This window comes from Artemia sp. Qi Xiang Cuo, chromosome 1 (genome assembly GCF_049724085.1).
Source record: "Artemia sp. Qi Xiang Cuo chromosome 1, ASM4972408v1, whole genome shotgun sequence".
Taxonomy (NCBI): domain Eukaryota; kingdom Metazoa; phylum Arthropoda; class Branchiopoda; order Anostraca; family Artemiidae; genus Artemia; species Artemia sp. Qi Xiang Cuo.
Genome location: NC_142794.1, coordinates 96,483,493 through 96,509,901, shown reverse-complemented (window position 1 = coordinate 96,509,901; position 26,409 = coordinate 96,483,493). Strand labels below are relative to the sequence as shown.

Sequence of the window (26,409 nt, the reverse complement as noted above, 5' to 3'; positions counted from 1 at the left end):
CACAAAAGCCACAAAAACAAACTAAAACTGTGAGGGTTCGGGGGACGAATTATATTATATTTATATTAACAAATATTATATTATTATATATTATATATTATTATATATTATATTATTATATATACTATATATTATATATAATTATATTATATTAATAAAGCTTGTTTAGATGATCTTACAAGCATGCTAAAAAGAATGAATCCCTGTTTATTTGAAAAAAAAAAATATAGTTTGACAAAAGCCGAAAACTAAAAAAAAAACTTTCGATACATCTGTCTTCAGGTGAATTTAAATAGCTTAGTCTGTTCAGCAAAAATCCCCCTCCCCCAATAATTTTGAAAATAGACTGACCCTCCTCTTCCCAAAGGTTGTGCGAGAATGATGAGTGATGAGGGCTGGACATTTATTTTTAGCTATAAACACTTATGGACAGGTTTCACGTAAATAGAATCATTATGATTTACACAATACAAGTAAAAGCCCAGAAATGCCTACTACTTATAATAATCGTATTTGACAAGTCAGGTCTGCAGCAAGTCATAATTACTGAATAAAAATTAGAACTTCATATTGTGCATTGCAATCCTCTAGCCTACTTACAGTCGAAATATACTTTGCAACAATTATCTAGCAGTTACAATTCACAAACGGGACGTAATCTTTAAACAGAAATTAGAACCCCTTGCTGTCCTCCATAAGGGGAGAAACAGCATTGATTGTAAAATCTAGATATTAGGATCACTTACAAAACAAAATCACTGTTCTAGATCGTAAGTCCAGGGAGAATGGGAAACCTGATTTGTTCTAAGGCTCAAATCACTTGCTGTAGGTGATTCAGTAAATTCAGATCCTGGCGAGAGCTCGGTCCTTCCATCTGTACTATAATTCTGTGAACAAAACGAACGTATAAGTACATATTACTGTAGGTGTAAACATTTAAGCACTACTACTAATACTAACAAGTCATCGAAGAGCCAAGCCACCTGAGGCCAACACAGCTACGCACGCTCCCTCTCCATCCCGATTTATTCAAAAACTCCATCTTTACAACCTCCCAGGAAGTTTCCATTTCCCTTAGATCTTTCTTTGTGACATGTTCCCACACCAACCGTGGACGACCTGTTTTCCGTTTGGCTCTAGACGATTGGCCAAAAAGGACAGTCTTTGGCAATCTGCCATCTTTCATCCAGAGAACGTGCGTCAATCTTTCTCTCATTACAGCCCTAGAAAGCGGGATTGAACCACACTTTTCGTCAAGCCTAAAGTTTGAAATACGGTCAGTCAGCCGAGAACCCAGAACATTTGAGCAAACATTGATTCAATTACTCAATTACATATTACAAGCCTATTGGCAAATGGAAACAACTAAAAGAAATTCAGGTCGGAGTGGACGCTAAATTATTAGTCACCTGTTAAACTGTAGCTTAATTATAATTAGAGACAAAAACAAGTTCTTTTCTTTGCCTATATGAATTTGATTCAGCATTAAATAAAGCATTGCCAAAGAAGTGATTGTACAACTTATTACTATAATTATACGCCCAACACACATATCCTCCCCCCCCTCCCCAAACAATATAATTAAGCAGATTTACTTCACATCCTCGAAAAATGGATGTGGCTCCCCTGCTTATTAGGGTGTTCGATAATTTTTTTTAGGAGATTATGAGGTCGAGTGAGGGAGTTGGAAACATACTTTTTTTTTACTGTGAAGTTATTATAGCTGTTCCAGATGAGGTATCTAAAGTACCACCCCTGTTGCGTGGGAATTACCCTTTTCAATGGTAACTTTATTTCATTTTATAAACTATAATGCTTTCTCTAATAGATTCTATTTTTCTTACCTTTTTTCTTTACTTTCTTATGCCAAGCACAATTTTCGACAAAAAACCTTTAAATTAGGTGTTGTTTTCTTAGACCACATTGCCGTTCTAAGACGAACAAATAAACTTTCAAATGGGGATAAATCCATTTATTTAGACAGTGAAAAAACAGGTACAAGAGTCCAGATATTTCGGTCACATATACAGCGACCGTCTTCAGTAGAAATACTAAAATGATAAAATTGAAACTAGCATACTTATATGCAACAAAATAAATAACTTTTCGGGTCATTCACAAAATAATGAACTTCCGGATTATTCACTAGATTATTTTCAGAGAGTTCATAGATAAAATTCATTCAAAGTTCTTGATGTAAAATATCTTCTTTAATCTTTCCTTTTTAATATTTAGTATTAATTTTAGTATTTCTACTGAAGACGGTCGCTGTATATGTGACCGAAATATCGGACTTTTGTACCTATTTTTTCACTGTCTAAATAAATGGATTTATCACCATTTGAAAGTTTATTTGTTCACCAAACACAATTTTTCGATTTTTTACTTTCTTTCATTAAAATAAAGTAAAAGATGTAACAAATAACTAAACAGAAAAAAAAGCGAAAGGGGAAGCAATTCTCTTCAAAAACAAGAAAAAACTGGAAAAGATGGCAACTGTAGTACATGTAAGCATTAAAAGAAACTTTAAATTTTGATTTTTCACGCAAATAAAATTGCAAGACATGACGAATTTAAAATTCTGAAAAGCATATATATATATATGCTAATAAAATAAGTTTGATATATTTGGCAAGAAACTGCCTTATTTATGAAAGACCAGCTTATGGTCCACATATCTGGACTCTTAAAACACTGAAAAAAAAATATACATTTTACTTTATTTACTTTCTTATGCCAAGCACAATTTTTCGATTTTCTACTTTCTTTCATAAAAACAAAGTAAAAAGAGGTAACAAGTGACTAAGAAGAAAAAAACTTCTGAAAAAAAAAGGCTAACATGTAAACAACTCTCTTCAACTCTTTGTCTTTGCCATTAAAAACATAATTCCTTTAGAGGGATTTTTCTTTGATTGAGGGGCGGGGGGGGGGAGGTCAACTCTACGAAATTATGTATCTCGAATAATTGAAAGTGCCATCGGTTTGCATCTCAGTTGCCCATATTACAAATCAACCCCAAATTTTTGGGATCTATATGAAAAAGGCCCCCACACCCCAAAAAAGAAACAAGCAAAACAAAGAACAGAAAGTGTTAGGATTAGGCAAAGATAAAAAAAGAATAAAAATTGGCAATTGTGTTTTCGGACAAACAAACCCTCCAATTATTACATGTAGCCGTCTATCTTTTTTTGAAAAGTTTGCCAAATAATGCCCTTGTTCATTCATTTGGGATACTTTCTTTGTCCAAGACTCGCGACAAAAGTTTAAAAATGGGTTAAACTAGATCACTTCAATAGTTCCGGTATTATTCTGTTGTTTTCAGGGGCCTTTTTCTGGTCTTAAGGTCTTTAAAACTCTCTGACTTCCGATTATGGTGCAAAAAAAAAAAGAAAAAAAGAAAGAAAAAAATAACATGCAGAACAAAATTCTTGTAGTCTTCAGGATGCAAATGGCAGTTCCAAATTATAAATTTCATTTTCAATATATTTTAACCATTCCTTTCCTATCACACAAGTTTCTTAGATTTCTTTAACCTCTGAAAAAAACTATAGTTACTGGTCAGAAATATCTGCAATATTATTCGTCTTTTACGTTTAACATACCCTTCAACCCTTTTTTCATATTCTTCTTCAGCGCGATCTCTGTAAAAAAAAAGAACGATAAAGAAGAAACAAAAGTTGTCAGGGACATTTACAAAACCCCTTTTGTAGCTGCACTAGACGCATTATCTGCATAACTATCTTTAAAAATTGTAAAAATAAAAACGTTTATTAAGATTAATAAACCAACTTTGATATTTCTTTATGTATAAGAAGATGAATTTATTCATACTCAATGGCTCAAAAAGTGCAAATGAAAGAATGAACTTTTCATACAGCAAAAAAGGGCTAAGGACAATAATGGCGGAAAAACTGTTAGCTATTTTGAGCCCGTTCCTAGAGATAAAAAAAAAAGCATCCATCGCTACAAACCAGTAGCTTGAGACAGAGCTCAAAATGTGTTGGTATTTTGCAAGGAGAAAGTGTTGTTATTTCGGTGAGTAGACCTACAATTTAAATACTTATCTACCTCTAGTCTTTTTTTTACTCCTATATCCGGAGCCTTGTGTTGATAGGTTGTTTCTGGGGAAGACTTCCTAATTCCTCCTACTCCTCCAAAATGGGACATAGATGAAGGTATTTCTTCACCGCGTTTACGATGCACTTTTAGATGGGTATAGAAATTAGACTGCGCCCGAATTTCTTTAGGGCATATTGGACACTTGTAGGGCTTTTCACCAGTATGAAGTGTCTCGTGTCCCTGCAATGAAAAGAAGGAGTTAAAAAAAAATCTAAGTTGCTAAATTTCTGACATACAGGATGACAAAATAAACATTAAATATAGAAAATACATATTGAAGGATGACAAAATAAACATTAAATATAGAAAATACATTTAGATTTTAATATAGATACAAAATAGATGACAAATTTGTCATTTCTAAAATTTGTCGCTGTTGTAAAAACACGAACTTTCTTGGATACATATTGAATACTTTTTAGACTAGTCGACAGTATGCTGTAAAAAAAGAAAGAAAAAAGAAAAAAACACACAAAAAAGAAGAGAAAAGAACAAAAAGGAAGCTAGTTCAAATCTGTAAGAATTTCACTGAAACTTATGACAAAAAAAGAAGATATCTGTGGAATAAATATGAAAAATTAGCATTTGTAAAATCTGTTCTTGTAATAAAAATATCTAAATTTCTTGAAGGTATATCGGACACTTGTTAGTTTTTTAAACAGTATCTCGTTTTCCTACAATAAAACAAACACACTCTACCTTTTCAAACTGTACGATGCACGGAGAATTGTGTACAAATTATATGTACGATGTACTGTTAATGTTAAAATACAAACTCGACCAATTCCATTTTTTGTTTTTTAGAATTTTCAACACTACCTATGTTCTATTAATCGGTCAAACTGAAATTAATTGGTTCTCAAATCAAACATTTATAACCCACTCAAGAGAAAAAACAGTGGAGTAGAATATAAAAAGATAAGAAAAGGACTTGCACTGAAAGATTCATAATATATATAAAAGCGCATTAATATCATATTAACCGGTATCCAAAATAGGTGGAAGATCACTTAAATTAAATAGATAAATTAATTGATGATGAAGACCAATGCAGCTGGCTGTTTGCTCGTACATCCTCCCAAAAAGGACAGGCAGGGCAGACCAGGCATCATTAGGCAGGGCAGACTAGGCATCATTTCGGGTGCGCCTTGGGAGGTACATACAATTTTCTGCAAATTCGAAATAATTAACCCACACCTTTTTGCTATCCTTTTCACGGAGGTTGTGATTGAAAACGCATAGGTAATAGAAAGCAGGGGCATAATATGCACTATATAGGCGACCAAGTGCCCTCCGGCTGAACCGCCCGCGATTCGGAGAGATTTTACCGTGACAATTTTGATATTTTGAATACATTCATTTATAATAAATGAGCAGGTTGAAGCTAGTGAGCAAGCAAAAGAAATACCTAGCCACTTAATACGGTCATTAGAATGAAGACACAAAGAATCATAATAAAGAGAGTGACTTGATTTATTAAAACACATAAATTCACATTTAGAGTTATTAATAGATAGAACTGCCTTACTTAATGCAGAAGACAGCGTTTTAAGATTATGGATCAGACTTTGCCTGTACATCCTCCCAAAAAGGACAGGCAGGGCAGACCGGGCATCATTAACTGGTAAATTATTTATGAAGTACCGATAGTGTACGACGGAGAAGAAGGACATCATCTGCATAAGCAATATGACTAATACCTAAATCATTATAAAAATAACTTGGCGAAAGACTACGAAGACAACCTCCGAAAACACATTTAAAAATATAAAGTGAAAAAACCCCTCCTTGTCGTACTCCCCGTCGGACAGAAAACAGATTTGAAACATCATTATTCCACTTAATACGAACATTTGTAAGACTATACCAATACCCTATTAATTTTACAACTGACAAAATGACACCAGTCCTTAATAAAGAATATAATGATTGCGAATGTACAACATTATCGAATGCACCACTGATATCAACCGATACAATAAATAGAGACTGTTGATTCATAACAGCATGTTTCATAATTTTGCTCAAAAGAAAACGTGCCTGGCTACAACCCATGGTTTTACGGAAACCAAACTGAAACGGAGTGAAATTACACTTACTTATTAAATGTATGAGGGCTACATATTCAAAAATTTTGCTAAATACACACGAAACCGTTATAGGGTGATAACTTGACCAAGAACTTGCAGGCTTACCACACCAACGCTGAAGTGACAAGACCTAACAGAAAGCTCTCAGGAGCCAGAGACTGAGCAAGGCACATTTGAAAAAGCAACTGTATATGTAATATCAGAGCTGGGCACTCAAACGAAAAAAATTTTGAGGAAAGTCCATCACTGTCAAGATTTTCAGATCTTTTTAGCTGTTTAATAGCCTCTTGTACATCATATATGATGTACTCATATATCATATATTGATGTACATCAATAGCCTCTGTCATATTTTCAAATCTTTTTAGCTGTTTAATGCTGTTAGCTGTTTTCAGCTGTGAGCTCTTCTACATCATTTAAACGGACCCAGACTACATTTTCCTGTGACAATGAATTAATGAATTCAGTTTCAGCATTAGAATACAGTTTTAGCCACTTTTAACATCCTATAATCTTACCGTAAAAAAAAGAAGAAGAAAATTGAGAGCCTAATATTGAGAGCCTAATTTCCTTCCTGCTTTCATATTTTTATGACTTCCACATAATAAAGTGCTTTAAGAAAGCTCAAGATGTCTCCCCAAGATGTGCAGATTAAGAGGGGAAACGAGGGAGGTGCAAAAAAAATTGCACTCAATAAATTATAACTGATTCAAAGATTCAGCACATCTTTAAAGAACATTGGTATAATGCGACACAAAGTCACAATATAATGCGACACAAAGTCACAATATAATGCGACACAAAGTCACTAATGTCAAGTGAAGACTGCAATTTAGGCTCACACTCACTCGCTTTAATAACTCTGCTCCATGAGTTTTGATCTGTGGGAGCATCTTAACCATTTAAGCGAGTATTTCTCAGAGCTAGTTTATATTCCCTGTTTTGTATTCTTCTTTAGACGAAAAACTGTTCCCGCCAGGGGGCGTCCACATGCGTACCAAATGCGGAGTCAGAATTCAGCTCTTTTCTATGCAGCAATAACATCACCATTTATACACCAACGACGCTTCCTCGCACCAGTGCGTAAACGCTCAACTGGGACTTCACTACTTTTATAACTCCCCTCCCATAACTAAAATATTCTTCAGATGTCTTCGCTCCCCTTGGAAAAACCATTACTGCTGACTTCTCTAGATTTATATATTGCCCATCTATTCTGTCACTTGTCTTTGTTTTGTCTCGCGCTAAGCTGAAAGAAACTAACAAAGAAACCGGGTTGTTCTCGAGTTTTACACAGCGTAAACTTGAGTGAGTGGCGCATAATGCAAAAGTACCGAAATCCCTTCCCCCTACGGCAAATAAACAAAAACAAAACTCAAATAAAACTTTCAAATTTGGAAATCCTTATTTTTCAGGAGGGGGGGGTGTATTTTCCGGGGAGGGGGTTTTTTCCACGGGGAGGTATTTTCCCCGGGGGGATTCCTAGAAGCAGGCTAGTCATTCTACGATTTGAAGTGGAACAAATTGCGAAACAAATGTTTTTTGAACATAATGTAAAAAAAAAAATATGGAGTATACCAAATAAAATATAGTGGGAAATGTCCCAAAATCACATTTAAAGGTGATGGTTATAGCCCAAAACTAAAAATAAAACTCTAGGCTTTGAATGAGTTTTTAAGGGTTCTTACTATGCCTTCGGACCTGCTGACGACGCATATAAGCTTTTAAACTCTTTTGAATTTCAATTTCGCAAAACAAAACAGTTAAAAGCCAAATTTTACAGAAAAAAGCCCGAAAATTTTACCTTTTTTGAAAAACGTTATTTTACACCTTATTTTACCTGCTGAATTACAGACAATTTAGGCCCGAAAGACTTTAAGACCTAAAAAGCCAAAACTTGCTAGGCAGCCCAAAATTAATAAAAAGTCCGAAAACATATTGCCTATTGAAAAAATAATAACAATAGGAGAATCTTTTCCCTCTAAACCGGGAGAAAATATGAGAGAACTTTCAGTTTTAGATAAGATAACCCTGACCTGGCGTTCCGACTACCATTCTTTCTACATGGTCACTCTTATGCCTAAAAGTCGTATCTAACATTATTCGAATTTTTGAAATAATTACTGAAAAACCGTTTGTACGGTTGCGTTCAAAGGGAGGATCAGAAAGGCAACATTTATTCAATAAACCTATAATCCTGATTAACAATACTCTTCTGACCCCCCCCCCCCTCGATTGAGAAGGGCTAAAAAATAATGGTACTTGTCGGTTTTAGCGCCTATGTTAAGTTCTTCATCTAATTAGAACCTGTTTCTCAGACAAATCCTGATGAAATATCACAAAATATGATGGAAATGAAATACTTAAGAAACAAATTTGGGTAATATATGTGCACATTAGGGGGGGGGGTAAGTATAGCGGGTCTTCATGCAAAATGTGTAAAGTACAGTTATTGTGCATATTATGAAGTAAGAATTGTTTTGTAACTTCACACTGTCCAAATACTTTACCCCCACCCCCACCTAATGAGCAAATATATAGCCCAAATGATATATTTCCCATCTATTCTGCCACTTCTATTTGTCTTGTATCACGCAAAGCTGAAAGAAACTAACGAAGAAACCGGTGCTACAGTGCGCCAATGGATGAAGAACTTGACAGAGGCGGTATAACAGAAAAGTAACAAAATAGTTTTAAGCAAATACCTCAGAGTGTGAAAATGTTAGATACGAACTTTAGGGGTAGAACGACAACACAGTGAGGCACAAGAGAAAAAATAATATATGGGGGATAAAATGCTGTTTATTAGTGTACGCAAAAACGCTGACAATAATAGGGTCTACAAATACTCGTATAATACAGATATTCTCGATTTTAGTAGAAATAGTAGAAAAGCTACAAAGGACACTATTAATGATTAACAAGGTATAATATACTAGCACAGTTGGAGAAAGTTAGATTTTTTTTAGAGAATCGTTGCTGAAAGTCTTTGAGGCAATTAAATAAAACAAAAAGTTGTTTCAACTGAAAGTAAGGAGCAACATTAAAACTTAAAACGAAAAGAAATTATTCCGTCTATGAGAGGGATTACCTTTTCCTTAATCTCCGCTCTTTACGCTAGAGCCTCAAAGTTCTTTGAAGATACTTGTCATTCAAAATCAACATTCCTTGTGTTTAAGTAGTCTTTCCTAAAGAATCAGGACAAAAAGCCAAACTTTAAATTTTACCGAAAATCTCTCCAGGAAAAAGGGTGTTCGTCTATTTTTATCAAAAAGACTAGGGCTATATAATCCTGAAATTATTCTGTAGTGTTTAGGACACTAACACAGCAAAAAGACTCTTTGACTGAAATGCTAGCACTGATTTAGGTGAAAGGGATTTTCAGGAACTAAAGGGCTATTATAGAGACTTTCAAAGGCCTTTTCCACTTTTAAGCACTTTACGGAACCAAGTCCTATACTGGGCTGCATATGAAGACAAACAATTTATATTGATTTGGTGAAAGGGATTTTCCGGAACTAAAGGGCTATTATAGAGACTTTCACAGGCCTTTCCCACTTTTAAGGACTTTACGGAACCTGTTAACCCAGGTTGCATGTGAAAACAAACAATTTATGTCAATGAGCTCATTGCTCCATGTTCAGTTTTCAACAAAAAAAAAACCTACCAAAAGAGTGAAACCTCTTTGGAATCCCCTAGACCAGTGGTTTCCAACCGATTTGGGCCATGCCCACCTAGGCATTTTTAATATCCTGATAACCCCCCCTCCTGTGATATTTAAATTTTATAGCTCAAATTCTTCCTGCATACAACTAAAGGTAGCTTAAAACGCTATTATTTTTTTCTGGTTCATCCTCTGGGCATATTTTATACTAAAGAAAAATATTGTCTGAATAACACCTACATATACAATACGTGGCGTCCAGTACCGTATCTTTCTTACTCTTAAAAAAAACTTAAAAAAAAATTTTTTTTTTTTTCAAAATTAAGACTCTAAAGTAGAGTCAGTCGAAGGTTGCATTGTGCCCCACGTTGGGAATCACGGCCCTAGACCATGTTTATTTCCCTATTTGTATTACAAGACTATGGTTCTAGACCATGTTTATTTCCCCATTTTTATTACTAGACTAGAAGAAGAAGGAAGAAACCTACCTTGAGGGCAACCCTTGTTTTGAATCTCTTTTGGCATTCAGATACAGGACAAACAAACCGCTTGTCCTTTTCATGCTCCAGTGAGCGATGACTCTTCAATTCTGCTTTTGTAGGAAAAACTCTTGAGCAATCAGGACACTCACTGGCATTGTCTTCTTTGTGCAACAGCATATGAGTATTTAATGTCTGCTTTGATTTTAGTCTAGAAAACAAAAATCAAATTTGATCCTCTTTATAGGCGTATATTATATTGCATTATTAGAAATAATTCGAACATTACATTACATTACACATATATTATATTACAATACATTATTACTAATATACATTATTATTGTTATTATTATCTTATTATTTATTTTACTATTATTTTATTTATTTACTATTATATTTTTATCATTATTAGTTTATTACATATATTATTATTATACATTACAAACATATTACATTATTATGTACTAATCAAATAAATAAACAAAAAACATCAACGTTCACAAAAAGGAAACCTCTCCACTTTTGTTGACTATTGCTTTGTAGATACTATGTTCTGGTTCTAGTATAGAAAGTAAAAACATTTTCTGTTACAAATAAAGAAAGAAGTTGGAACGAACCAAAAATTCACTGCGTATATCTGGCTCAAATATTCCAACTCGTGATATTTTGTTTAATTTTTAAATTTGTTTAACTTTTGTTTAAATTTAATTTAATTTTTGATATTTTTTTAATTTGTTTTTGTTTAATTTTTAAAATTTTGAAGAACTAACACTACTGAAAACGCAAAGTAGTTTTGAAGAATAGAAACGTAAAATAAAAGGATTTAGCGCATTATTACGTGATTTGAATTTGTTGAATACGGGACACGTTGTAGATTATTATTTCGCAGACAAAACTGAAGTGAGTGTCTGCGTACTGATTAAATTATAGATTAACCTCTGAAATCCTCGTCATAGCTTGAAAGCTGAAGTACAATAGGCAGAAATGGCAGGATTAGGAGTTTCGAATATGGTTTATCAATTCTTGATTTTCAAATATTACGAATTTGCCTTTTCACAATAGAAAAAATATATAACTAGTTGTTGACACTACGGCTGAAAAGAAAAGAAAACTTTTGTCAAACCTAGGATGATTATGCAAGAAAGGTCAGCTTCCATTTCTGGAGATTGGGCTCTGAATATAAGCTTTACGCCCTACGTCTCTGAAACTTTTCTGCGATATACTTTTAAGAATATTAAAGGGCAAATAAGAATAGAGTTACCATCATGTAAAACCCCCAAGAGCCTAAAATATCAATTATTCTTTACTCAAGTGGGTATTTGTTTTTTTTAACAGTTTTTTATTATTTCTCATAACAACAACAACAACAAGAGGGAAAAATAGCTATTCATTTTACACAAGAAAAATCAGAATTGCGGTATATCCTGACAGTTTAGTTAAGCTTGCTGAACTACTTTTCAAAACAGCCGGTGAATTCAAATGATTCCAGATCATTGAATAAATCGCTAGTTGAGACTATTTGACAAGCCCTTCAGGGTTGTTAGTGAATATAATAACAGCTAGCCTCCGCCGCATATTGCCTTGAAAACCTTTCCCTTGCAACAAACAATATTATAAATTCCAAAATAAGTTTTGAATCCCCCCCCCCCCGAAAAAAGTTCACTCTTTTTTGTTTAATTTTCTGACTAGTAACCTGCTTCTACTAAAAATATCGACCCGATCCCGAAAAAATTTCAAAAAACAAAAACCCAATAATGCTGAAAGAATAATGGAGTACAGCCTCTAATAAGATGTAATCAAAACGCAATTTGGTATTAGTCCCTATAACTAAAACAAACAAAAAAGCGAAAAATGAAGTCCCAAACACTTACAACGAAGCCCAACTATGGCTCAGCAATGTCTAGTTTCGACATAGCATGATTATTACATAATCGCAGAAATGATCCCATAGACATAATCTTACGGGGAGGACGAGGGTCTATTTTGTCTGAAGCTCCAAAAAATGTTTCTCCAACACGAAAAATCGTTTTAAATATGCAGATAAAAACTATTCCTCCTGAAAAACTATAAAAAAACAACAAATTTTCCGATTGATGAACAGGTCTTAAAATTACAGATAAATAACTTTATTTGAGACCATAAGACCGTAGGAGGTAAGCCCCTTCTTCTTATTGATTTTGGTAATACCCCCCCCCCACAAAAAAAAACTGGATACGGACCGGACCTGCATACCCTCCATCGTTAGGATAATTCTATTTATCAGATTGTTTTTGGATTTTATGTCTTCCGGAACTAGAGGCTATGAACTCGTCTGGAAGATTTACCCGACCCAGCCAGAGGAATAATTTTTCGGACTGAACAATTTCAGATCTTTTCTCCAGAAGAAATTACTTTTTTCCTTTAGAGGGTAGATAGAGAATCAGCGACGGTTAGAGGCCAGGATGGATATCCTTTCATAATACTGCAAAAGCACTCATTAGCACACACACACACACAAACATGTATATGTATATAAAATTATTTATATGTATATAAGTAAATATATATATATATATATATATATATATATATATATATATATATATATATATATATATATATATATATATATATATATATATATATATATATATATATATATATATATATATAAACGTGAAAATGTAGAAATAGAGAAAGAACGAATTAAACAAATGTGGTAAAAAAGATAAAGAGTTTATTTGTTTTTCGCTTTATATAATTTTTGTTGTTCATTGTTTTTGTTTTTTTTAGCTTTAGCTGTTTAGTCTAGTTTTCTGTTAGCAATGATTTCCGGTGAACTCAAATATTCAAGATTTTTTAAAGTTTATTTTATTCCCCATCTGGGCTGAAGTTTCGTTCGTTACTTGTTTACTTCTGTATATATATATATATATATCTGTATACATGTTTTTCATTTAAAGACGGAAAAAGGAAAAAAAGCAGTTTTCACTCAGTAGGAAATAACAGTATTAGTACTTTGCTTCAGTTCAGAATTTACTTTCAATTAATTTGATTTTACCAGCATGACCTCTACATGAGAGTCCAAACCGTATTTTTGTTCTTTTGTTAAGTATTGATATCTAAATCTGATCCCTAATTGCACGAATAAGACGGTATTCAAAACTTCGAGGGTATACAAACTAAGACATCAAACCTCTTTCCGCAGACATTACAAGCGAATTTGCCATCCTCGGAGCAGCTATTAGACCGTTTGCTAGACCTCCCAAGAGGCGGCGATAAGCTTGATGTAAGAGGTTCCATTGTTGGCATTATGTAACGTCTGCCACATGTCTCACAGACAACCCGTCGTTGATTACTTTCTCCACACGAAACGCTATAGAGGTTGCCAGCCACTTTGTTACAAATATCACAGCTATAAAAAAAACCAATAATAACGGTATGAACAGTTATTATTGTCTCAAGTGCAAATTAGCTATGATAGCTTTCAAAGTCAACCATAAAATTAAAGACTAAACGAGCAGATCAATAGCTAAAAAAGACAAAAATAGAAAAATTAGAATTAAACGATAAATCGATACAGGAAAGAAAAATTGATACTTCTGAATGAACATTTTCTAACACAAGAGCAAAATCTTAAATGTTTAAATGGTGCTTGTGCGTAGAACTGGTGCAAAAATAAAGCATAACATCCTTAAAGTCCTGCTGAAGCAATTTTGGATCATATACTGAGGTCAACCTGTTGAGACTAAAAATGTGAAACCCAGTAGAAAACAGAAGAAATTCAAGGAATTTTAACCTGAATAATTGAAGAACCAAAACTGAGGTTTCAAAGCACATTTGCGTCATGTTTTATCCTGACTCTAAGTTTTATGTTCAAGAACGGAAAAAGAGCTTTATTGCGGAACAAAAGAACCCACGCACGATTATATATTGTGTGCTTTTTTTCGGTCCAACGCCGTTTTTTAGAGGTTTCGGGCAATTTTTCGAAATTCCCATATTTTTGTCTTAGAAAAACATTTTATTATTAAGACTAATTTACTTAACAGCTATCATTTCTGAATTAGCAAGAAATGGCAATTTTTTTTTTCACTAACTAGTTTTTTTTTAACTGGTTTTAATTTTTTCTTTTTTTTTGGTTACCATGGGCCGTGGTTTGCTCCTTACTAGGAATAATTATATATATATATATATATATATATATATATATATATATATATATATATATATATATATATATATATATATATATATATATATATATATATATATATATATATATATACTTTTGCTTGGCCCTAGATGATTGTCCGAAGAAGACAATCTTTAACAGTATGTCATCTATCATCCACGGAACGTGTCTAAGCCATCTCAACCTTTATCTCATAAAGGCCCTAGAAAGCGGATGGAACCACATTTTTCATACAGCTTACTAATTGAGATACGGTCAGTTAGTCTGGTATCCAAAATAATCCGTAGATAAAATCTCGGGACAAAATCTAATACGTCCTCCTCCATTTTTCAGAGCGCCCGTTTTTTAGAACAACACTGTAGCTTCCAGTATTCTAGTCTTGGTTCATAGACTTATCTTCCTATTCTTGTGAACTTTTTCCAACTACAAAATACAACTACATCCAACCTCTTTACTAAAGATACTACTTAGGTAAGTGAAACTATTCACTTGATCGATCTTCTTGTTGTCCAACATAACCTCTGCACCTTCACTTATTCCAAGTCTAGGGGATTTAGTCTTTTTAACATTCATTTTTAAGCCTATCCTTGCTTCCTGAGCTCTCGAAATATCCAAAAAATCATTGACTTTGCTAGCATTTTCATCTAGGCCTAAAGGGAGCTAAAGAGGTTTGATAGCTCAGACATTTCTCAATTATTAATCTAAGAATAAAAATTTAATCAACGCATCCCCTGCCCTTCCCAGAACCATAACTTTCTGCTCATAAAACTTCATCTGCAGCATCTCTAAGTCTAAAAAATATCAACATAACAAGTGATTGGCTGCTTCCAGAAACCAAGCTAATGCCTCTTTAATTACCACACTCACTCTTTCCACGTATTTTATCGAGGGATTTAACCAAAGTTTTCCTAAAATCGCTAGGCACTTCCCCTTTTTCAAAAAATCATATTTACAGTCTTCAGTAATTTATGTTTAACTTCACAACCGCCATATCTTCCATACTTGACGTCGTTATACATAAAAAACTCATTTACTGTGCAATCAGCACGAGGGGCTTTGTTATTTTTCAATCCTTTTCATACTCTCTAATTCTCCCACGCAAAGTAAATCTTCCTTTACTTCCAAATCGTCAAAATCTTTTTAGTTTTTCCTAGATAATTTCCTGCAACTTTATGACGGTTTAGAACATTCTCAAAATGTGAAGCCCATCTCTCAGTTTCCTAATGGACGGTCCCATTTCCTATCTTAAACTGGTGCAAGTCCAAAATTCCCTCTCTGTTTTTTTAAGATTCTATTACAATACCTTACTATTATACCGTCCAGCTGCATCTTCTAGATCTTCAGCAATTGCATTGCTGAAGATCTAGCAATAGATCCACCGAGCTTAATTGCCAATTTTCCTCCCTAAGACACCATCTGCTGACATATATAAGACAACTATGTTCATAAAATTATTCTATTTTACAATTTTTAAGTTAAAATTCAAACAGTTCGTGAAAATTTTCTCTCAAATCCTCATCCTAGAGCCTACAAACGCCATAACTTCTGGGAAGGCAGTTACCCTCTTAAAATTTCAGCTTTAGATTAACCCTAGACACTACTAGATTCTTATCTTTGCTTTTTACTTCGATAACAGCATTCCTTAATATCTTTTATCGATCCTGCCAGCCTTCAATTTACAATAAAATATTCAGCAAAGTTTTGCCATCATGTTAGTACCATGTTAATTTATGGGCCATTACATGACTAAATTTTGTATTGATATTAAATATATCGTTAAACCAACAAAATTAAAGCAGTCTGTAAGCGACACAATTTTCTCTTAAAACACCAAATTTACTCAGACAAGGATGCCATCTATCTCTATTTTTTTCAGTCTGGGCATTAAAATTCCTTATTAAAATACGATATTTCTAATGGGGAGCCTGTCCATTTGTACCTGTAATTATATTTAAAATTCATCTGAATCACTACAATTACCATCAGTCGGTTCTACAAGTGCATATAGTACTATGGCCGATACGTTACAATTTTTAGTCCAAAAATAAGCAAGTAGCATACTATCATTAATACTTTCCCATCCTAAGCAAAGCTTAGCAGCTTCCTTATTCATCAAGAACCTATGCACCACTTCTTCCTGCCTGAACAAATAGAGCCCATCCCACCTAATTTCATTTTTAACACTCCTGGAAAATAAATTTCTGAAATTCCTAACAAGTCCAGCTAAAGACGTCTAAACTCGTCAGTGAAAATGCTAATACGATGGTTGGTTTTCAACGCTGTAACATTCCAAGTTGCAATTTTCACATATATTTTGAATCACTGAGATTATTACGGCCTAAGGACAAGCAATAGGTCTGCAACCAGAGCATGACAGGAATTGATACACCTCTGAAGTCCAGACAAAGCCCATAAGCCGGCCTAGAGCCAGACAGCAGGAAGTCCCTGGGACCTAGAATAAATAGAGGCTTTGGGCAATCCTGGACCCATTTTAGTCACAACATGGTTTTCCACATTTGACGATACTCTTCTATCAACAACAGTCAAATCCTACACAAGCAATCTCGAGCCTATTATCTCCAATTAATTATATGTCCATGCAGATGCAGCTCATAATAGATAACTTAGCTAGGGAGTTTTTTTAGCCCCCCCCCCAAAAAAAAAAGAATATATATCCAGTGCAAATGCTGTGTCGTTTGCTGGGGTATAATTTCCTCTTCAAGGTCACTTTGCAGCGTCCTATGTTGTCATGGTTTAGGTAAGGCAAACTCATGAAAGTTCCACATCACACACCAATGAATCTTTATAATTTTAGAAGCGAGTGGAAACACACCCCTGAAAGAGATCCAATCTTAATAGAATATTCTTTCAAATTCCATGTACCCTAGTACACCCAAAAGGATATTCAAGTCCCTTACTACGAAAACGTGAAACTTTGTCTTTTTCTGTCATGGTTGCGTGTTTATTTCCTTTTTTTTAATCTTTGTAGGTTGGTTCGCAAATCGAGGGATATTCTTCTCTCTAATATTGGTATGAAGGACCCTTAAAAAATTGAAATTACTGATCTATAAATGAACTTGTTTCAAATTTTTAATCAATAAAAGAAAAAAAGAAAGAAAATGTAGAAAACTGGCATGGTTACTCAAATTATGTTGCTGTTACGTTACATTATACTGGTTTCGTTACTCATATGTTTCTATAACAAGGACACAATAGGCTTGAATCTTACTTAAGCAATTTAGTGCATTTAAATTTATAAAATAACCGTTAAATTAATTGGTGAGTTTCCGTAATACCAGCCCAATCATCATCCTTAAAGCTATTTCGTGATACCAATTGCTTCAAATATTTTTACTAAACATTAATTTGTTTTTTTCGGATTGCTCACAAGAGAGCGGAATTTTTTTGTTTCAATTTTTATGCCTGAAGGCAAACAATTATATTTTATTGTAGAGACACAGAAAGTAGGTTTAACTAAACGGCAAAGAAACATCATGATACCTCATTTTGTTTCACGACAGGGGGATCGAGCAATAACTTTGATGTACAAAGGACATCAAAATGAAAACATTTTTTGCCCCCCCCCCCGTTCGGGCTCCATCTTCGGTCTATTCATGTCTAAAAAACAAGATTTTCTACGATTTTTTTTGGTTATTATACAGCTATTTAAATTCATTTGTTATAAAAACTCTTTGTTGCCACACTGAATCATGAAAAACATGACAAGCGGAAACCTTTCTTGCTGACGCAAAAAGCCAAACTGAAGGACTCAATTAATTAACTGTATCATATAGTCAAGTATTTAATCAATACGAAGCTACAACCGTTTGCCATAGAATTTTGAGAAGGGTTGAGGGATTGAGGAGATTTGAGGGGTTGAAGGGTTGGAGTGGATGAGGAGCAAGCATCTTCGGTGGAAATGTGTTGGGAAATAGGTGTCTGGCGAGGTTTATATACATTGCTTTTTGGTTAGTTGAACGCCCCTCTCATCATGCCCCGGAAGTTTCAACTTAATGCTCTAAGCTGTTCCCACGACATTGCTGATGCGCCCTTTTCATAGCCTGAATAAATATGGTGTGTGTTGAATTAGTTTAACTTACCTACAAACAATTCCTGAAACTTTCTCCTTAATACCCTTAGCCTCAGCAGCAGTCACAATTGAAGTAGTCATACCCTGGAAATTTCAACTTAATGCTGTAAGCAGTTCCTAAGAAATTGCTGATACGTCTTCGGGAATCTGCCACGGTTTACTCGTGTGGCCATGACCCCCTGTGAGAATGTTGTGATGACTTTTTTGTCTGTATTAGTGTTTTTTCTTATTTTAATCGTTTTGTTCAAAAGTTCAAATTCAATTTTTTAATTGTATTTGTATATTGTCGTCTTTTTGTGGCCATGGCCCTGCGGACCTTTTTGTGTGTCAAGCATACTATACTATAGACTAGTGGGAATTAATAAGAAGTGATATTTCGAATCCAAAGAATTATAGAAAGATTCAATTCATATGTCAATATTCAACTAAAGGGATAAATTCAACAGAATAGAATAGCCAATCGCTCTTCCTACAAATATGTTCCTATATGTAAGTCAATCAACTACTAATGTCAAATGTGTAGTCTTGAAGAATTTTAATAAAAAACGAAGTAATGCATAGCTTACATTTTAACCTGTTCAATGACATATACATTTAATTTAAATTCTTATTTGATTAAAGATATTGGGTTTACGTTCTTACATAATATTAATCATTCATTATTTGTTTTCTCAGTTTGCTGCTAAAAGTGTTCAAAGTTATAATGTTTAGAGCTATGAAATAAATTTATAATTTTTAGAGCTCTACGGAGATATTTTTTTTTCGCTTTTTATCTGTTGATTTCTCACTCAAGTTCTTTATTCTTAACCTTGTCGCCGAGGCCGTATCTAGGGCGGGGGAGGGGTTAGGGGGTTTGAACCCCCCCTCTCCCAGAAATGTTTGTCCGACTAGTAAAAACGTAAAAAAATTGAATATAAACAAATTCTTGATGTGTTTTGAAAGTTTTAGTACCCTCCCCCCCCCCCAAAAAAAAGTCCTTTTGTAAAACTTCCACAGAAAATCCTTTAGTAACAACCCCCCCCCCCCCGAAAAAGCCTGGATACGGCTTTGCCCGGCGCTGTCTAAGTGTTAAAGCTGCATACCTTTATCGAATGTTTTACACTAAAAATTGGATTCCCAGGTTTTGCTAATTTTATCTTTTTGAAGACTATTTTAGCAATATTTAACAAGGAATTTAGCAACCACTTCCGAATCAATCACTGTAAATTGAACCTTATCTCAAATGTGGTGGCATTATCAATATTGCTCTAAAACAAATTTCAGACGATGTTAAAAGCGGTCACGCTCATGTCTAGGGTGTGATCACATATGACATAAATTATTTAAACTACCTAAAATAAATTCCAAGGCTTAACAAAAAATAGAAAAATTAAATAAACTACCGTTTTATAGGTATATGACTGGCCCAATGACGGGAATACTGATGCGAGTTCAAAAGAACAGCATCACAGAGATCACACTCGTATTGCGGTTCTACGTTGTGAATCATAACGTAGTGATCCTCAAGGTGCTTCATCAAACCTTCAATACTCGCAGAGCACTTTGTGCAGCGCCATAAACGAACAGTCTAAAAAAAAAAACTTAAAAAGAAATTGGTAGATAGGTAATTTCTTAAATTCATCGTACAAGAGACAAGATATGTTGAAATATTACCAAATGACTATAACAAACTAATGATTTAATAAATCCACCAGTAATTACCAACGCTATCTACTTTTTTAAGCGCAAATGCACCATGAAGTACAAGTAAACAATAGCTTAACTTACAAATTTAACTATTTTGTTGCTCGGTAGAATAAAAAAAATTAAATATAAAAATATATTTATCACATTTTTCTTATATCTTTTAAGGGCCAAAAAAGACGACAAAAGAGCAACGTCTGAAGCCCGAAAACTTAGCATAAAATCTTGTACTGACCTCCACATCATGTACTTTTATCAAAAGATGTTTTGGCCATTTTATCTTTTCAAATAAAATTTTGAGAAAATATTCAATTTTCTGTTGATTTTGGATTGCCTATATAACTGTTAGTAGCTTCGGCATTCATAATTAGAAACAATTTGAATTTGTGGTTATCTCTGAACAATAGAATTCCACGATAAATCTATATACAACCGAACGATGAATCATGGTTCCACCCTTGGAGACAAACAAGCAAAGAACGAACCCTAGCCCATAGGAATAAAAAAGTAGAAACTCACTAAAAAGAAAGATGCCAAGTGAGGCAAAATTGCCATTTGAAGCTCAATTTGGAATATCGAATATTATTTTAATTAATCTTAATGATAAAAGTTCGTAACGAAAACATATTTATAGAAATTTTAACAGATAGTCTGAAATCCCATCAAATGTTGTCGGGCCGAACTGCGAACTGCACCCTAGCCAAAAACATCATTTAGGAGAATTACAGTCCTCCATCTTGAGCAACACGAAAATTCCTTTTTCGAATACGACGCAGTGTCTCTCCTTTTTCTTTCTGCTGTCGCTAGTGGGGCACAGAAACATCATATAGAGGTTTAAAGCCTCATTTGAAAGGAAATTGCTATATCTACGTGACTTGTTTAAGTTAATAAGCCGAGAGAGAAAAGTAAGTATACCACGGCTACAATACACATGATGACCGTTCAAGTTTACCTAAGGCTAAATCTGAGTTTGGTAACAAGTCTAGAACTTTATTCAAAGCACCTTGTGCGGCGTCCTACACGAATATTCAATACAATTTTTTTTATGAATTGGTTAAAGAGTTTAGTACTGAAGGAATAAAAGAGCTAAAAGTAAAAACAAGTTCCAAAGTTTAAAATTTGAAATAACCCACACTATGAAACAATTTTGCACTTTGAAACGTAAGATAGTTTTTCTTTTTCTTTTTACAAAGGCTTAAAATATTAAAACAGAATTATTTAATTTTTGGACATATTTATTCATGGTATTTCTCAAAAATGTCAGAGAGAAACCATACTTCTTTTTTACTGTCACCCCCTTAAGAATGAAGAACAATATCTGCCTTTTAAATGATCAATCTGACTGTTTTTACGGCTTACGAATTTTTGGAGAGCACTTGAATTCATTGAGTTCCAATGCTATTATTTTTAAATATTTTACTCTACTATTAAAATATTCAATCTATTACTAAGTATAATATATTATAATTGAATAACAAATATTAAAAATATTTCCAAATATTTGAATTCTCTACACTATTATACCAACAGAATATTTCCAAGCCTTTTTTCTTGTTATTTACGACCGTAGAGCCCAAATTAGGAACCAAATTCCTAGTCAAAAATTATTATTTATTTATAATTAATTATTATTTATTATTAAGTCAAATTATTAAATTGTTAGTCAAAATTCGTAAGTTCAACTCTTAACTTTTATAGTTCTAGAGGAGAAAAATATACCATTTTAGTGAATATTAAATGTTTTACCATTGAAGGGTAGGCAACAATTCTTTATTTTAGAATAAGCTATATTCTTAGGACATTTTGAAAATGGGCTCTGGTTCCCTACGTAACAACACACCTAATCCACGCCTAAATGGCATATCTATGAGCTTGATATCACCGAACTTTTTTGCTGTTCAATTCGGTGTTTTGATGCTAGGCTTTATCAAATTCGCTCTTGTGTGCCAATCCTTTTATTTTTGCTTATTAAATCTTAAGATTGAAATATTAGATTGAGCCCACTGAAATATTAGATTAGAAGAAACCTTAAGATTACTGGATGGATTTAATCTAACACTAGAGAGTTTTTTCAAAACAGTGATTATTTAGCTATTACATCACTAAGGCTGTCTCAGCCCAATAACCAGCCTGCTCTCCTTTTCAGTCTACGTCTGCTTCTCACTAATTCCCATCTTCCCCCCGCAAGACGTCCTTTTCCTTAAACACGTGTTACCTTAAACTGTTTTAAGAAATGTATACCATCATGTTTTTCATCCTTTTACTGTTTATGGTTGCAGTATTCACGCATCTAATTTTTCTTCAAATATTAAAAGACTGCAGATTCTTCAAAATAAGGCGATTCGATTACTGGGTGAGTTTATTCAGTATGAGCACACACCTGAATGTTTTATGAGTTTTATAATTTAAAATGTTCACCAGATTAGGGAACATCAGACGGGAGGGTTTACTTACCAAGTGCTTAATAGATTATCTTTATAGGTTATCTCCTGAATATTTTAGAGATTTTTTAAGTTTAATTCTGATTATCATCAGCACAAGACTGGAGTTCGTGGAAGCTTGAAGTAAGGAGTACGAGTCGACCTAGTTTTTTAATTAGAAACTATGCAGTCAATTTGTGGAATGCTTTCCCGGAGAGCATTAGAGTCAGAAAACCAGTTTCAGTTTAAAATTAGATTTAAAACATTTTTGTAGGGTGGGAATTGAGTATACTTTATTGTTAGTTTTTTATATTATTAATTTTTTTGGGGTTCATTTTGTGGGTTTTTTTTTTTATTCGGGAGGGTTGAATAGTATTGAAAGGTATAAAAAGACTAGGAAGAGTGACTTAGTTTGGTTTATGATGAAAGATTGTGTGACGCTGCTCAAGCCACAATAATGGCTCAATAAAGCGTCACACGTTATTACTATTTTCTACGTTTGGTTGATAATTTTATTTAAAAAATGAGGTAAGCGCCAGTTAAGTATGGAGTAATTATTAGTTGAAAATAAAGCCCATCTCATCTCATCATCTCCTTAAGCCCCTTTCCTTCAGCTGGATTTCTTTTTTTTCTTCCTTAAGCTGGATTGCCTAAAATGTATCTCATCAGGCCTACTCTCATAATTCCAGTTTCAAATGAAAATTTGCGGAATGGTCTCCTTTTTTTGGGTTCATCTTAAGTAAGTTATATAGGTTAAACTTATTGGTTTTTTTTTTGTCAGAGTTAAATTCAAGAGTCCCGTTTTTTCCTCTAGCATTTTTTTACATCTGAAAACTCATCAACTGAACCGATGGTTCCAAGAATATTTCAAAGTTAACTCATCAACGTCACTAATAAAATAATCATGTATAATAACATAACTCGTGAACTTCACTAGTAACATATGAATTTCACCCATAACTCACGAGCATGATATGTGAAATTCCTTTATATCCTTTCTTATAGAATTTTCCCAAAAGTCAAATTGTGGTTTTTCGTTTCGTTTAGTATGCCAAAAATAGAAATCTTGGTACTATATTATTTTTCACATTATTTCATTTTATTCCGAGAAAAAGGACTAAACCACAATTTTGGGAGTATTAATTGTATTTCCTTTTTTGTCCTAGAAAAAGCACTAAACCGTAATTTTGAAAGGGTTAATTGTATTCCATTTTAGTCCTAGAAAAAGGACAAAACCACATTTTTTCATTTCATTTCAGTCCTAGAAAAATGACTGCAACACAATTTTTCATTTCATTTTAGTCCTAGATAGAAGATTAAACCACAATTTTTCAATTCATTTTAGTCCTAGTATTTCATTTTAGTCCTAGAAAAAGGACCAAACCATAATTTTTATATTTTATTTTAGTCCTAGTATTTCATCTTAGTCCTAGAAAAAGGACTAAACCGCAGTTTTGAAAGTGTCAAGTGTTAAGTAATATGTGGTTTGTCCAGATTAGTTAAACAGAATTTTAACTTGAAATTTTTTAAATGAAATGGTAAAGGAAATTAATAAAATATGAGTTCTAGACTTGACAAACTATGGAATATGTACTAATGAAATTTAACTTTCTGGTTTAGAATGATCCTTAATTAAATCATTGAAATTAATAAATTAAATTAATATCTAGTAAACTTTCAAATCAAAGCTATGAATGTGGTTGACACAATGAAAAGAGAAAGAGAGAAAAAAAAGAGAAAGTGAAAAGACAAATGAATTAAAGTACAAGGGAGAAAAGGCGATTACTTGTTTCGTGGCTTTGACAATGAAAGCAAGAATTCCTTGCTTATCCCCCCTTTCAAAGAGCGATGACAGCTCAGTTAGTTCCTTTTGGTTGAGTATCCGTGGATTCTGCATCTGCTCCACTGTCACGGGAATACTAACGCGTGGTTGATCAGGCTCCTGACCTACAAGACAAATCAGAATGGAAAAAGCAGATCAAAGGAATGCACAATGAATATAATTAGATTAATGAAATATGAAAATGACTAAACAAATAGCAGTCCCAGTCATTCCCAAATAGTAAGCAGTTCCTGGCTTGAACCTATTTTCCATATCGCTTAACAGTATATCTGAATTAATTTTTAAAACTTTTTACCACGAAATAACTTTTTCAAAGAAGAGCAGAGCTATATTAGACCAAAGATAAGCAGAAATAAAGTCAAATAATTTTCCAAGCCTAAAATTACCATAAATCACCATCAATAAATAAATGAAACCCAAATCGAACAGAAATTGAAAAAAATATCCGAGTCAATCTGAAGACGAGCAAAACTAAGAAAATTAGGGCTGATGCCACATGTGCCTTCTAAAAACCCGAACATAATTTACACTTTACTGAAAACAGTCCATATTTCAAGCTATGTGTTTTATTTCTCACAATATAGAAAAAAAAAAAAAAATACCCCTCATAACCAGGATTATGAAAAAAACATACGAATGCAGATTCACAGTTTAATGTACATAATGATGTTTATTTTTAAAAGTCGTAATAAATTTGGATTTACTCAAGTTAAAGAAAGAGAAAACATTTGAAATCTAGTTCAAATTATGCTCTGGTCTTTAGAAAGCACGGGGGCGTCAGCCCTACTCCTTTTAGTTTCTGCTCATTTTGAGTTTGACCGGCTATAAGTACTAGCATCAGTAGTAGTATGCATATATTGCCTTTAGGTTAGTGTAACCTCTCTCTCATCATACCCTGGAAGTTTCAGGTTAATGCTCTAAACCGTTCCTAACATATTACTCATACGCTCTTTTGAAAAAATGTAAATATTTGGTGTGTGTTGAATTAGTTCAACTTCCCTCTGAACTTTTTCTGAAACTTTCTCCTTAATACCCTGAGCCTTAGTAGTAGTCGCAATAGAAGTAGCAGTTACAGAATAAATGGTAGTAGTAAGCGTAGTAACGTACATATTGTCTTTCCGTCAACTGATCACCCCCTCATCATTCCCTGTTTATACCCCAAGTCATTCCTGAGATACACCCTTTTGATAATCTGCATCTAAGAGGCATGTTTTGATTTAGTTCAACACTCCTCTCAACATTCCTCGAAAGCTTCAACTAAATGCCCTTGGCTATTTTGAACACCAAAGATCAAATATGCCTCCCTTTCCTAATAACAAATATTATGTGTAACCAATGGGCAAATTGTGTAACTTGCAGCCCCCAATGGCTAGGGGGGATTGTAATCCCATGAAATATAGTTATGACCCTCCCACTATGCTGAAAATTTAGACAACCTCAAAATTTTGAATGGATGTTTTTTGGGGAGAAAATATACATGTGATGGGGGCTTGTTACCCTTAAAATCCCTTTTGACTCTTAAAAAAGACAGGAACTTTCAATTTCCAATTGAATGAGTCCCTTCTGAAGTTTCTACGGCAACACCTTCCATACGAAGTTCCTTGTTGAAAAAAAAAATACCCACTTCGCTCTTTACTTTGGCGGCGCTATGGCGCTGCCTATCATACGCTTTGGCGCAAATCCAAAACACAAATCTAAACATAATCTATTATAGGCTACCTCCACACTGAAGCGAAATATTTGTAAGCATGAATATACAATGAGTCACAGGCGATCGGCTTTAGGCTGCTTGTAAAGGGCGTCAAATCTTGCTGATAGAAGAACTTCCCCAAGTGTTGAAAACAATG

General features: G+C 33.7%; 1 protein-coding gene across 1 annotated transcript in view; it reads right to left on the bottom strand.

Annotated features, from left to right (window-relative positions):
• Positions 1 to 389: 389 nt before the first annotated feature.
• The window catches only part of LOC148956964 (uncharacterized), a 64,525-nt gene continuing 38,505 nt past the window's right edge, over positions 390 to 26,409 (bottom strand). The window contains exons 6-11 of the mRNA XM_089097030.1: positions 24,506 to 24,666; positions 19,999 to 20,183; positions 13,531 to 13,749; positions 10,362 to 10,563; positions 4,069 to 4,299; positions 390 to 887 (exon numbers count right to left, since the gene is read on the bottom strand). Coding sequence (XP_088953156.1) covers positions 756 to 887; positions 4,069 to 4,299; positions 10,362 to 10,563; positions 13,531 to 13,749; positions 19,999 to 20,183; positions 24,506 to 24,666 — 1,130 coding nt within the window. The 3' untranslated portion in view covers positions 390 to 755. The remainder of the gene's footprint in view (positions 888 to 4,068; positions 4,300 to 10,361; positions 10,564 to 13,530; positions 13,750 to 19,998; positions 20,184 to 24,505; positions 24,667 to 26,409) is intronic.